The 14,342-nt window shown below is 35.2% G+C and overlaps 1 protein-coding gene across 7 annotated transcripts in view; it reads right to left on the bottom strand.

Moving 5' to 3' along the window:
- Positions 1–14,342, bottom strand: part of LOC145686687 (uncharacterized) — a 313,040-nt gene that overhangs the window by 186,492 nt on the left and 112,206 nt on the right. For all 7 annotated transcript variants that reach the window (XM_081760226.1, XM_081760225.1, XM_081760228.1 and 4 more), the window contains exon 7: positions 5,712–5,801. In XM_081760226.1, coding sequence (XP_081616352.1) covers positions 5,712–5,801 — 90 coding nt within the window. The remainder of the gene's footprint in view (positions 1–5,711; positions 5,802–14,342) is intronic.

The following is a 14,342-nucleotide window of genomic DNA, read 5'->3' as shown; positions in this document are numbered from 1 at the left end:
ACAAACGATTCAAACAGAGAAATCTTAAGAATTGCAGAAATTTGTATTCTGGTCCTGCTATGTTCACGTGAACTTAGCAGGACCACTTTATTTTTCGATTCTTTCGAATTTGGGACCGGTACAAACGAAAAATTTTACGGTACAATCCGGTACAAACGTAGAACAAACGATTCAAACAGAGAAATCTTAAGAATTGCAGAAATTTGTATTCTGGTCCTGCTAAGTTCACGTGAACTTAGCAGGACCACTTTATTTTTCGATTTTTTCGAATTTGAGGCCGGTACAAACGAAAATTTTTACAGTACAATCCGGTACAAACGCAGTACAAACGAATCGTACAGAAAAATCATCAAATTTGTCGAAATTTATCAGTGGTCCTGCTAAGTTAACGTGAACTTAACAGGACCACTTTATTTTTCGATTTTTTCGAATTTGGGACCGGTACAAACGAAAATTTTTACGGTACAATCCGGTACAAACGCAGTACAAACGAATCGTACAGAAAAATCATCAAATTTGTAGAAATTTATCAGTGGTCCTGCTAAGTTCACGTGAACTTAGCAGGACCACTTTATTTTTCGATTTTTTTGAAGTTGGGACCGGTACAAACGAAAATTTTTAGGGTACAATCCGGTACAAACGTAGAACAAACGATTCAAACAGAGAAATCTTAAGAATTGCAGAAATTTGTATTCTGGTCCTGCTAAGTTCACGTGAACTTAGCAGGACCACTTTATTTTTCGATTTTTTCGAATTTGGGACCGGTACAAACGAAAATTTTTACGGTACAATCCGGTACAAACGCAGTACAAACGAATCGTACAGAAAAATCATCAAATTTGTAGAAATTTATCAGTGGTCCTGCTAAGTTCACGTGAACTTAGCAGGACCACTTTATTTTTCGATTTTTTCGAATTTGAGACCGGTACAAACGAAAATTTTTACGGTACAATCCGGTACAAACGCAGTACAAACGTATGGTGTGCAAACATTTATAATTTTCAAAAGTGGTCCTGCTAAGTTCACACTCGTGAATTTGTGTCCGTGCCTTGGAAAATCCATTTAGTACAAAATCTCTATAAAAATATTAAAAGTGTTGTATATATATATATGGGGTTTCAAAACAACACCGACAACGTTTGGGAGGGAGGTAATTCCTGACACCAAGATAAGACAAAAAGTACAAATCAACTTGGGTGCACAAATGCTTCCTTTCGGAGTTATAGGCTGCCGAAATCATGATAAAATGAACTTTGAAGGCCCATAGTTCCATACCTATGGGACCTACCGTAGTCGGATCAAGACTTCAGTTACAAAATAATATGTGCGCTATCTAAAAATACATGTTTCAGAATGCTAAGATACTCATACAACAATTTTTATAGAGGATGTTTGGCAATGTCATTTAATTTGAAGTACTCACCAACTACCTTTATAAAGATTGTTGAGGAAGTACCGCAGGATTCTGAAACTTGGATATTTGGATAGGGCACATACTAATTCCTAAGTGAAGTCTTGACCCGACTACGTACGTCCCATAGTTTTGGAGCTATGAGCCTTTAAATTTCATTTTTTCAAGTTTTCAGCAGCCTATAACTCCGAAAGGAAGCATTTGTGCACCCAAGTTGGTATATACTTTTTATCTTACCTTGGTGCCAGGAATCACTTCCCAAACGTTGCCGGTGTTGTTTTGAAACATCCTGTATATATACATTTACTATTTCTCTCTGTTCTCAGCACGGGAAAAGGAAAATAACATACATCGAACCCAGGACAATGGCGTTTTAAAATAAATTTCCAGACTTTGCTTTTATATTTCAGCTTTTATTGATGTAAGAATCTGACTAATTACCTTTCATAATGGGGATAAGGTACTTATAACTACAAGGGCACTGTTCTTTCGCGGTCACATTTTCTCTCAACTTTTAATCTAACTGCACTATCCAACTATGCTGGAAAGATATCCGAGACTTTTATATTTTGTTTTCGAAATTAGGTTGTAATCCGCGATCGTCCAACGTACGTTAATCTGCTGAGACATTGCTTTATTTCAAAAGTGGATCAACAGCTTACGTATACAATTCAGCTTAATGGCCCAGTTTTCATCCCAAAACAAGGAAGTGCTATCTCATTGGATTACATAAACCAAATATAATCGACACAACAATTACTCATATAATTACATGAAAACCATCACCTAGTTCCTCAATTCCGTAGACATAAAAATATTTGTCCGTCTGACATTCAAAAGACAATTTAATAAAATTATTAAAGAATAAATGAGATTCCATTTCATGGAGTTATGAAATTATTACCAAAATTCTCTTAACACCTTCTAAAGAAATTGGCCTGGGACAACGTGAAAAATAAGCACATAGTGACAGACAGGAATCACATTAATTTAAGTGGCAGAAGCACTGCAATTCATGGAAGTGAATTAAACAAAATAAACTGATTTCAATACTTAGGTACAGTTGTAACATATTAAGGATAAAGTTAGCGAAAAATAATTAAAGTAGATTGATGGTGCGTGTGCAAGATTTTATCGTCGCGACTATACCGAGTAGGTATGAAAACGATACGAGTAACACACTTTGCCGTTTGCTTTTCAATTTAGTTTGCATAATTGCTCAGTAACTTCAGCACATGCATCTATAGCGCATAACGCATAGTCAAACATCTCGCAAGGACCCTCGCACTTCTACTAGACTCAAATGTCATTAATTTTTTCAACAGTCTACAAAGTTCTAATTGGTTCATTCAGTATCTTCTAATATTTCTTTGCTGTAACAACTTGTAAAACGAGTTCCATTACAGTACTGACTTGTATAATCAGAAAATGGATAAAGATTCGTCAATAAGCGTAGTCTTTAACAAACTTCCACTCAGAAATTTGAGATAAAAGGATCACTACAATAGATATGCACGCACATATATTCCACGATTATGCACCGAGGCAAACGGGAAAGGCAATGATCATAATGAAAGAAACTGTGGAATGAAGGAAGTGAAAGGAAAAAGGAAAGCGAGAACTTTTATTATTTTTTTTAAAAAAAAGACATCCACAAGGACTTTGTTCAATACAAAGCTTACTGGCGGGAGCTGGGATCGAACCAGGAACCTCAAGCACAAGAGGTAAGCGAACTGCCACTAAGTCACAGCGGTCTAAATTTATTTATTGTTGCAATACTTAAATCCTACCCTTATTATTTCACGTTCTTTTCTCAAAATTTTCCAAACAAGATATATCAATTTGGTATAAAACACTTACAAATATGTTTCGTTTACAGATCAATAAATATAGATCATAGAATTATCTATACTGAATATCAAATGTGCGGCGAAATGATTGGATACCAAATTGACAGAACGACAAGAAATGTGACCGGTTAGCGCGTACTCTGCAAGATGAAACGCGGGGTGAACGATTAGATAAACTTCTCTAACATGTTCTTAGCCTAATTTAAAACTGAAAATCTGTAAGAATAGATATTACCTACAGTACCTTAATGGGTGCGGATCTTGGTCATTAACACAACAGGATATACACAACCTAAGAATATCTGAAGATAAAAGTCTTAAGAAATATTTTCGAGCCAAGAGGCGAACAAATAGATGAATGCAGAAAATTACAAAGCAATACTCGATAATATACGCATAACATCCGATATTATATGAGTTCTTATATCAAAACATCTAAGATGGGCGGGGTACATCGTTCGTACGAGAAACTTGTATGATGTGCATAGAGTTCTGGTTGAAAGCCATTTGAGTAGGACAGATGCAATAACATCGGCTTTTTGGGATAGAGATTTTCCCCATAAAATATAGGTTTAAAAAAAATTGAATTTTTCGCTTTTTATAATGATTTTGAATAGATTTTCGTATTCAAGTACGACTTTTGTTTTCAAGTAGTAGAGTGACCCTGCGTAGGTACTTGTTAACGCTTTTGTCTTTGGTGAGAGAGCTGCTGGGTTCGATTCCCAGCGGGAATATCCGGTCGAAAAGGCGTAATACTTTTTCAAACTACCCATGCTGAGTGATGTTTACCTGGGGTTTTCTCAGTCATCTCATCGATTCCTTTCTTTCCCCTTACCCCAGACAGTGTTCACCCAGGGGCGTAATCCGTCAAACAGATGGACTTAAGGCCAAATATGCCAGTAATGCCCATTAATATGTATACATATAAATATTTAGTACAAGTAATAGATTCTACAAATTAAAAAAATAAAATGAATTTACAATATTCACTACTTGTGAATTTTATATTCAGGCCGGGAATAGCTATCTTGATTTGATTTCAAACTGGCATTTCATAGGTTGTTAGAACGTGTAAGTTGTGCAACCCTATACACCGCAGGATTTATTTTGGTCGTCTAATTCCCTTTTCAAATAAATGAAAGTTACATACCTTATCATGTGGGTGTCTTATCGGTTGTCTAAACTCAAACTGTAAGCTCAAAAAACAGTTTCATAAACCAAGAGAACCATTTTTGTTTTATTATAAAATTTCGCTCACATCGCGTTCTTCGTTCGGGAAACACTTTATTGCGCGCTTTAGGTATTCTATTAGATCCAATATACGTTCAGCTTACGAAATTAAAGGTATTAACGGTAGTTTTGGGTATGATGTTAATTTCATGATTATAAAAATTCATTATTCACTTTTTTTTCTGTTATATCGTGTCAGCATGTTTGAAATAGGAAACCTGCGTACAATGTTTTTAATTTTTCTCCTGATGGTCTCAATACATCGTATGTATATAGCTAAATAGATATACTTGTGTCGCGTATTCTCTTACATAAAATGTATCCTTAGTTCCTAGAACGTTGACAACTAAAGTACCTGTTTATGCATAAATATTTTGTTCGATGAAATCTACTATATTTTTCGTATAACTATTGTTAACATCATCAGAACTTTTTACTAGTACACTTTTGTTGCTCATCATTGCTCTGATAGTTCTACAAACAATTCGTTGGAACTAGAAAACCCGCTGCGTTCACCGATTTGCTCTTTCTATTTCCCATCAAGTGATTGATTGTCTTTGATTCTTTAACTTTTCACTTTTTTTTTCCTTCCTTCAGAATTCAGTAATTAAATATTTTTACATGTTCAATAGGAACGGAACGAGAAAATGCATTATTACTTCTTCATTATTTTTTTTTCAAAAAAGAAAAGAAAAGAAAAAAGAAACCAAAATTTTCCAAGCAAAACCGGATATGGAAGAAGGTTTAAAAAATCCTTTTTCTTTTTCGAGCCCTTGTAGAAGTAGGAGATGTGAAGACTATAAAGGAAGACATTCAGGCTACACAGTGTAGTAATCCTCACTGAACATGATTACTACAAAACAGGATCCAATGACGTTCCTTTGTTTCTACGGAAATGAATCCCCGACTTCCTTAACCATACAGTTAATTAAATAGATAAATATGAAAATATATTGGCATGATACACAAAAATCTGATCACAAAACAATTCCCGCTTGCCGGATATAGGAATATAAAATACTGGTCATTCCACTCCCCTGACAAGTCGGAAATCACGAACCGAATCTCCGTCAGTATAGCATCCGATTTTTCCTTGTTATTCCAACACAACTTATCTTTAAAATTATTAAAATAATAATATATAGCTAGCTTAACCGAGCTTTTACAATTAAAGACGAGTTACTTATACATAGTTAAAGGAAACAGTTATTCGCACTTACCACAGGCTCTGTACCATGGTTCTGTGAATTCAATTCAGAATGTTCATGTTGAACTTGTTCACAAGGACCTTTCTTCGATGGTGACTCTTTCTACAAAAGAAAATTTAAAAGTCAACAAATACAAAATGTTTCTATAAAAGCTACAAAATACTAATATAAATATCACATATGACAAATGAATTATTAACATGATGGTCATAAATAAGGTTAATAACATTTACATAACCATGTTGTAGAAAAAAAGGACACATTACACTTATTTTAAGAAAAGTAACCACTGTTCAAACGGCATTCACAATCGGACTTACTGCAACATACCCTCGTACAATAATAATAACAACATTAATAATAAATACACGAGACCAAACTGCACGTAAGAAAATGAAAATGAAATCTTTAAGTGTTACGTCCCATGGTTATGCCGGCAAGGCTAAAGAAGACGGTGATGCTGAGAAATGAATGAAATGGTTGATGAAGAAAGTGGAAGGAAACGGAAGAACTCCGAGAAAAACCACGCACATGGTGATTGTCCACCACAAAGTTCCCTTGGCGCGAGCTAGGATCGAACCAAGAACTCCATGCACCAGAGGTGAACGCTCTACTACTGAGTTTCCGCGGCCCTGCAAGTTTTTTGTAATAAAGAATTTTTGTAATAAATGAAACGATACATACTGTATATACATACAGTATTTACACCATACATTTTTACACTGTCCCACTAAACGTTTGAGAATTGCAATGATCTCCCCTTCTTCTCACTGATGCGCCAAGTCTCATAATATTTCCCTGTTCTTGTAATTGCTTTATCCGTTACTGAATTAATCTTTTCTCGGCTTCTGTGTTTCAGTGTTCATCTATCATCAGGGTGTTCATCTATCTTCTGTATTTACTTATCAGGGTGGAAAAAAATCATGATTTTTTAAAAAAATAAATCATTTTTATTGATTTTTTTATTTAATTCGATTTTTAAATTTAAATCACATCTTTCTCCTCGCATAATACAAGTAGCGAACTGAAGAAAAAACATTAGGAATTAGTATTAAATGCTAATTATGCCATTTAAGTTACAGCGTTGGGGTTGGATTTTGAATTAATCCCCAATCGTTAACCTATTTCAATCTCAAACAATGTTTCTTAAGCATTAAAAAAAAGTACAGCAACGTTTATCAACTTTTTTTTTTTGTTATTGATATTTGGCAGGGAAAAATTTAAAAAAAAAAAACGGCCCAGAACTAGCTTGCGCCAAGAAATACATATAAAATACCTACATTTCGCATAAAGTTACGTAAAATGCACAAGCTTTTTAAGTTTCGGAGGGGAGATCGGAACCCCTAAATACGCACGTCTATTATCTGGGAACAGACAGGCAGAGACGTGCACACAAAAGAATTTTCGTCTTAAATGTCGATAGTGATTTCCCCGGTGGAATAGTCAACGATTTAAAAACCCTATGTTACGAAGGAAATAAAAACTGAATTCTCCCTTTACCCGTTCAAAACGGGATTTTCCCTATCATTCTCTGCATGAAACACTCGTTTTCATACTGTGCTGTACATATATTTCAGTCTCATTATGGTTATTATTGCATTATGGTTATTATATTCCATAATCGAAATAACAGAACGAAATGGGATTTTACTTATTTTCACTTTAAATTAATTTATTTCGGAATTTGATTTAGATCAACAATTTTTATTTTTAAAAATCATATGATTTAAATCTTGATTTAAATTAGACTGATTTAAATCAATCCACTCTGTTGCGTATAATAATATTCTCCTATAAACTCTCACTATTCCATGATATTTCTATCAATATGAACAATGTTCATATCCCTCCAAAATTAACAAGAGCACTATACACTCTTCTTTCTCGATTCGGTAAGACTGTGTTCAGTAGCGTACGCAGGAATTTATTTCGGGGGAAGTCCAAACTCAATATTAGGGCATTTTATGTTAAAATTCCTAAAATTGCCCCCAAAATTAGGCTAAATTTACACAAAAATTGAAATTTCGGGGGGGTCCGGACCCCCAGGACCCACCCCCTGCGTACGTCCCTGACTGTGTTCATGTTAATTATCAACCAAAAATTCCACAATAGTATTATCGCTTAATGAAGAAAAAAATCCAAAATATGAGACATCATCAACCGATAGATGTCATTAAGCTGAAGAAAATGATATTTGAGAGTGTAAATCCCCATGCGTAATTTTCGATTTTTTTTTATTTTTTTTGAAATCTAAAAATTGAAGCTACCACACCACCTACTAAGATGGAATTGATACTGAAGTATATATTAATCAACCTTCTCATTATGATACTAGCAACACAACAGTATATACTATGGTTAATGAGATATAGCTCAAAATCAAGATAAACTATTAAAATTTAATTTGGATACTGTCCCAAAATGAAAATTAAATCAAATCTTTGTGTGTAACGTCCCACGATTTTTTTTCTTTTAAGCTAAGGGAGACGGATGATCAAGGCAAGTGAATAATTACGGAAGAATTGGTGGATTAAGAATGTAGAAGTACTTCGAGAAACCCCATTAACATGGATGTTGTCCACCACAAATTTATCTGGCCGGGGATCGAACCAGGGACATCACGCACCAAAGAAAAGCGTAGTACCACTGGGCTATCGTGCTCCTCCCCCCCCCCCAGGATTTTTCCAAACGATGAGACAAATGGCATCGAGCTAATAATTTTCCAGAAGAATAAAATTTTACGGCGCTAAAAAATATTCGTTTGTTAGCAATAATAATTTATATATTTTTTTTTTATTCCGCTGGAAGAGATTATTTATTTATTACTTTATATGTACAACAATACACTGCTAACTAGCTCAGTGGTTCTCAACCGATGTGTCGCGATACACTGGTGTGTCACCAGGTCCTATAGGTTGTGTCGCGAAATTTTTGAATTTAAAATTCGTGAAACATTTATTAAAATTAATTTTGAAACAGAGCGTACCAATCCTGACATCCAGAGTTGCAACAATGCTGAGCACTATCAAGAATCACTACTTTATAGAAATTTATGGTTTTACACTTACTTTTTATTATCATTGGTTTAAAAAATCAAACAAGTGTGCCACGATATCATAAGCGCTCTGTGAAGTCTGTCATCGATTAAAAAAGGTTAGGAACCACTGATATTGTTTTTTTTTTTTCTCTAATAATGGCATCACATAGACTTCTGACTCACGTATTATTTGTAAATATATTGCAAGGATCCCCACATCACAACAGACGCAAGTGTCAGCCCAACACGTGCTAATGATTACAAACAACCTAGCAGACAACAGGCCGACACCGAGGAACACCGAAAGCAGACGGACTTCACGGAAGGACCCGAGGAGGACAAATAAAAGGAGGACCAGCGAGGGACCCAGCATCAGTCGACCAACTGATCGCCAAACCTTTACCTTCCTATGTCGCTGTGGACTAGGAGCACCTCTTCCTTACCCTATGTCGCACTGGGCTAGGGATCCATCTTAAACTTATAATCAAAGTCTAACCTACAACCTGCCAAAGTGTTCTGGAAACTGCCGTGAGTGGAAGGGGAACCCGGCAAAACATTTAATATTCTTTCACTTGGTCATTGAGGAAGAGACATTGAATTAGAGACACTTCTATTTATTATATTATATTTTGTAATAAAACTTGGTGAAGGGGAAAAGACACCCGGTCTATCATTTGATTCTACCAAAACATTACAATATTTATATGGATAATTCACCATCAACTATAGTGCTTCCGTGAGCAATCTTAGAAACAATTTCACTACATCACAAAGCTCAATGTATTTTGAGTTATTTAACGATGTAACTGAACAGATGTAATATAACATATTACGTTTTTTAAAACATTGTTCCCAGAGAGACCCCAATTTCCTTTATAAAAAAACAGCTCTTGTGTACTACACAGCATCTTGTATCTAATTCTATTTGCATCATATAAAACTTGAAGCAAACACTTGAGTTTCTGTCCTATTACACATATGAATCAAAGACATCCTTCTCACAGCTTCATATTTCAAAGCGCATCAGTGTCACACTCATGCTTATCAAATACCGTGCAACAGCTTTTCTAAAAACACAGCTGATACCCGAATACTTTTCCAGAAGTTTTTTATTGGTCTGAAAACCAGGGTCCAACTCATTTACTTCCAGCAAGTTTTCCACATAATTGAGATCAATTGTTAAGGTCCGTTACACAGTCACGCGGAGCTCCGCGTGGCAAGATCGTTCTATTGTTTCTTATGAGTGCATACATAGTCATTCGGAGGCCTCCGCGCACGGAGCAGCTTTCGCGTGGCCCTATCCGCGCTCCGTCCTCCGCGAGGCGGATAAAGCCATTGAGCAAATGGGTGCTTACATAGCCAAGCGGAACTCCGCGCGCGGAGCAGCCACTTCCCTTTAAAATGTAAAGAGCAAAGTGCATAGTAGCAAAACCAAAATGGAGACTGATCCAGAAAGACTTATTACAGAAGTTGAATTAAGACCATGTTTATGGGATCCCGCTTGCGTAGAATACAAAAATCGTGAGATTAGCAAGTTTTCCAATGAATTCGTCGAACGCCGGACTGACATGCGAAAATAATTGAAGAACTTTTTCTCATCTTCTCGCAAACCTACATACAGAGTCACAAAAGCTCCCTCCAAACTTCTTTGAGTAACTAAGGGGTGACTTTGGAACCGCCTATTTTTCTGTGTTCTTCGTTTTCTCTTCTTACAGAGATAATAAGAAGACACTATTGTCGTTTTGATCTTACTCATGTTGACTCGCAATACTGACTGAGGAGAATTGTGTATGTAATCACGTGACGCGTAGCGCGTAGCTACGGATGACTGTGTAAGCACACACGCGTAGCGCGGAGGGCGGAAGACGGAGCGCGGAGCTCCGCTTGACTGTGTAACGGACCTAAGAGTTAGTTCATGGAACCAGCTAATTGAGTTGATTTTGAGTTTAACGTCCCGTGGAACCACCTAAAGACAATACAATTTTACACAACGTGCCATGTAATGTCTCAGTAAATTCTACTAGGTAATGTGAAAATAAGTAATCAGGGAAAGATTACAAATACTGAAACATTTTTTACAATATTATCTTTCTAATTAATGAGCCTAGTAAATTGAGCTGACACATTCATGAAGTCGTTCTTTGTATCTGCTGCAATTTTGTAGGGCGTAAATAGCATCGTCTTTGTTTCTTCGCATAACTCTTCCATTATCAAAAACTGTTAAGACCCTTTATAGACAAGGATCATTTAAAGTCACTTCATTGTGACTGCTTCAGTGGAAAACTGCAATTATTCCAATAAACTCTGCACGGTGCATTAGAGAAGCATTAAATATGTAATAGATACAAAGCAGAAACGAATGGTCTCCCAACAAGCTATCGTTAATCCTTCTAACTACCAGCCCTTCTTCAATTTAATCTCAGGACAAAATTATATTGTTGAGGGATTTAAAGATTAAATCCTACACATGTTATAAATATTTCTTTTCAATTTAAAGATTAAATGTTATGCATGTTACAAATAATTTTTTTTTTTCAATATTCCCTGATCTGCATAAAAGTATACATATTTTTCTGATGTTTACCGATATTTGAACGTTTTAAATTATTTTCCTTGACAAATCAGAGTTCCCTAGTATTCCAGTTCTGTGGGAATCGTATCTTCATACAGTAATGCACTTTTATCCACATATACAGTCCAGATCGAAAAATTTCCGATAAAAAGTCGAACATATTTTACTCTTGGCCACTACTAAAATGAGATCCTTAGTTTAACGTCTCATGAATAAGTCATGTAGACTAAGAGATCAGTCCATAAATCTAGTTGAAGTATAACGGAAGAGTGGATGAAATGAAGTTAACAGGAGAAACCCATGGGTGCGATCCCGTCCAAAATCAAAGGTGACTGTCAATCACTGAGCCTCGTATCTCGCTTAGAAATAAGGTTAAACGTCAAGCATAATAAATAATAATTATATGAGGGCATACTGAAAGTCGTGAGCAACATGTTTTCACAACCGTAATCTTTAGTTGTAAGTGAAACCAAGTATATCATTTCAATCTAGATCTTTCTTTCTTTCTTTCCAGAAGTTGACGATGTTTGTTGCTAGCACGTGACAACAGGCACAGGATTTCCAAAATGGCGGGCAGCGATGTTTCGTTCCGATAGCGTGCTGTGATTGAATTCCTTGTTAAAGAGGACCAATCTACTTCTGAAATTCACCGCAGACTGCAGCGTGCCTATGGAGATGTGTGCATGGGTGCCAGAAAGTGGGTGAAACATTTTAAGGATGGAAACACAAGTATTGAAGATGAGCCTCGCAACGAGCGCCCTTGAACTGCCTCCACGGAACATAACAAGGTAAGGGTTCATGAGCTGATTACGGGAGATAGGCGTATCACTGTGAATGAAATCGCTGCAAAATTTGGTGTTTGACATAGTGCGGTGCAAGAAATGATTCACAGCTCAGGTTATCGAAAGGTTTGTGCCCGTTGGGTCCCACGTTTATTAACCGAGGACCACAAACATCAAAGACTAACCATTGATCAAACCCTTCTTCAGAGATTTTATGACGAACTTACCAAAAGGTGAGTTGTCAACCTGGTTCGATCAATGTTATATGAATCTCGAGTGGTAGTAATAATTTGCATGTAAAAATATCTTTAATAATTATACATATTATTATTCTCACCTTTTCTATTGAAATTATAAAGTCGACGAACGGTATCCAATGGTTTATTAGTTGATACACTTTTATGTATTTTTATTCAAATTGTCATGCACACATACAAGATGATTAGGTATCCATAAACAATTACATAGCAACTAATGACATAACACTATCCCATAATAATCTCTTACAGATATTAAAAACATTCTTCTTTTGTTAATACTAAATTAACATTCTATTAAGTATAGTGCACATGTATGAGCACTTTCTGCCCAAGGTACAGGTAATTATTAGACTATCCAAAGTATTTCGTTATATAAAATGTCGCCCGACAATTGGACTGAATATAAAAGTCATAAGCGAGTTTGGCTTTTATCTTCAAGAACCACTGGTCCGTTCACAATAATGGTTTTACATTACATATGTCCATCACATTTTGATCAACCCTCGTATATATATAACATTATTTATTTTCATTAGTATAAATACATTCACAATAAATCTTTTATTCCATTATCATTTATCTTTTATTACATTAATATTTATCCTTTATTATTAAAAACGTCGACGCTTATTAACATAATTAACGAGGGTGAAACACAAATTACCATGATTAATAGTTTCAATCATTATTGAAACGGTGATGTTACAAATAATGTTTGATCTTTCAGGGCGCATAGAATAACAAATAAGTTAGATGGTGTATTTTAATGTATACATCGTAGCATTAAGATGTCATAATAAAGAAGAATCTTGTTCGAATAACATATAGGATAGCTCATAAAAACAGTCGTCGAATAATGAGCTTAATAAAAATGGACCTTATTCTTAACATAATCTTTGACAATTAATTTTTCAATACAAATCAATCTAATATAAATAACCTTTGCCTTTTAATCAATTATGAATCGAATTATAATTCCTCACATTAACAAGAAAGAATTAAAATCATTTGAAAATTATCATTCGTTGAAACAAAATGTGATAAAATATTTAACTACTCCTTTAATGCGTTGTACTTCAAAGTTATAAGAATTGTTTTCATTATTGATATTAACACATAAACTTAAAAATAAAAATTCACAAGAATATATAACTGATATGTGTTTAACCTAATTTCATTAACGGTAATCAGCTTAAATTCATACTCGTGTATGGTTCCAGTAAAGTACATTGTACAGCACAATCATGATTATGTCCCGTATTACTGTTCTGTACAGGAATTACTTCGATACCTGGATCTTGATGCGAAGTGCCATCTCTTGTTCTCCAATTACGTCTATCCACGTAGTTGGTTGTATCCCTGGAATTTCGCCATACATTCCGTCTATTTTTAAACCTGTTTTGATTGTATGATCTAACATAAGGATTGCTACGATTAATTAGGTTAGGCGTATTCCCTACGTAACTTTGCCTATTTTGCTCGTTTTGATTGCTAGAATTTACTCGGCTTAGGTTGTGTTCCGTATCATTCACACTTCGGATATTTAGATTCCGAACAGGTACAAAATGATCTGAATTATTTTTACTTTTACCTACTCCTGCTTGTTGATTCATAGCATGGTATTGGGTTTCATAGCATTGGACAAGCATTAATAAATGGTTGAAACTCATACACTGTGTAGAGAACAAGATCTGTTGTAACTTAAATGGGAGCAAATTTCGAATCGATGCTATTATTCTAGATTCGGATTGCAAGGGATTAACGACCTTTAATTCGTTGTATGTATTTACAACAAACTCTACAACAGATTTGTGCAAACGAGGATTGAAATGTTGATTTCTAATGGTGGCATCTCGGTTTGCAAGCAAAAAGTCATTTTCATAATTCGCGATCAATGCCGCTTTGAATTCCTCATATGTATTGATGTGATCGCGTACTGCTTTAAACCATAAAGAACATGGTGGGAGTAATACATGAGGGATTAATTTCATA

This window comes from Thermobia domestica, chromosome 5, assembly GCF_964235325.1.
Source record: "Thermobia domestica chromosome 5, izTheDome1.hap1.1, whole genome shotgun sequence".
NCBI lineage: Eukaryota > Metazoa > Arthropoda > Insecta > Zygentoma > Lepismatidae > Thermobia > Thermobia domestica.
The sequence above is the reverse complement of the archived record's forward strand: the minus strand, read 5'-3'. Positions and strand labels throughout refer to the sequence as shown.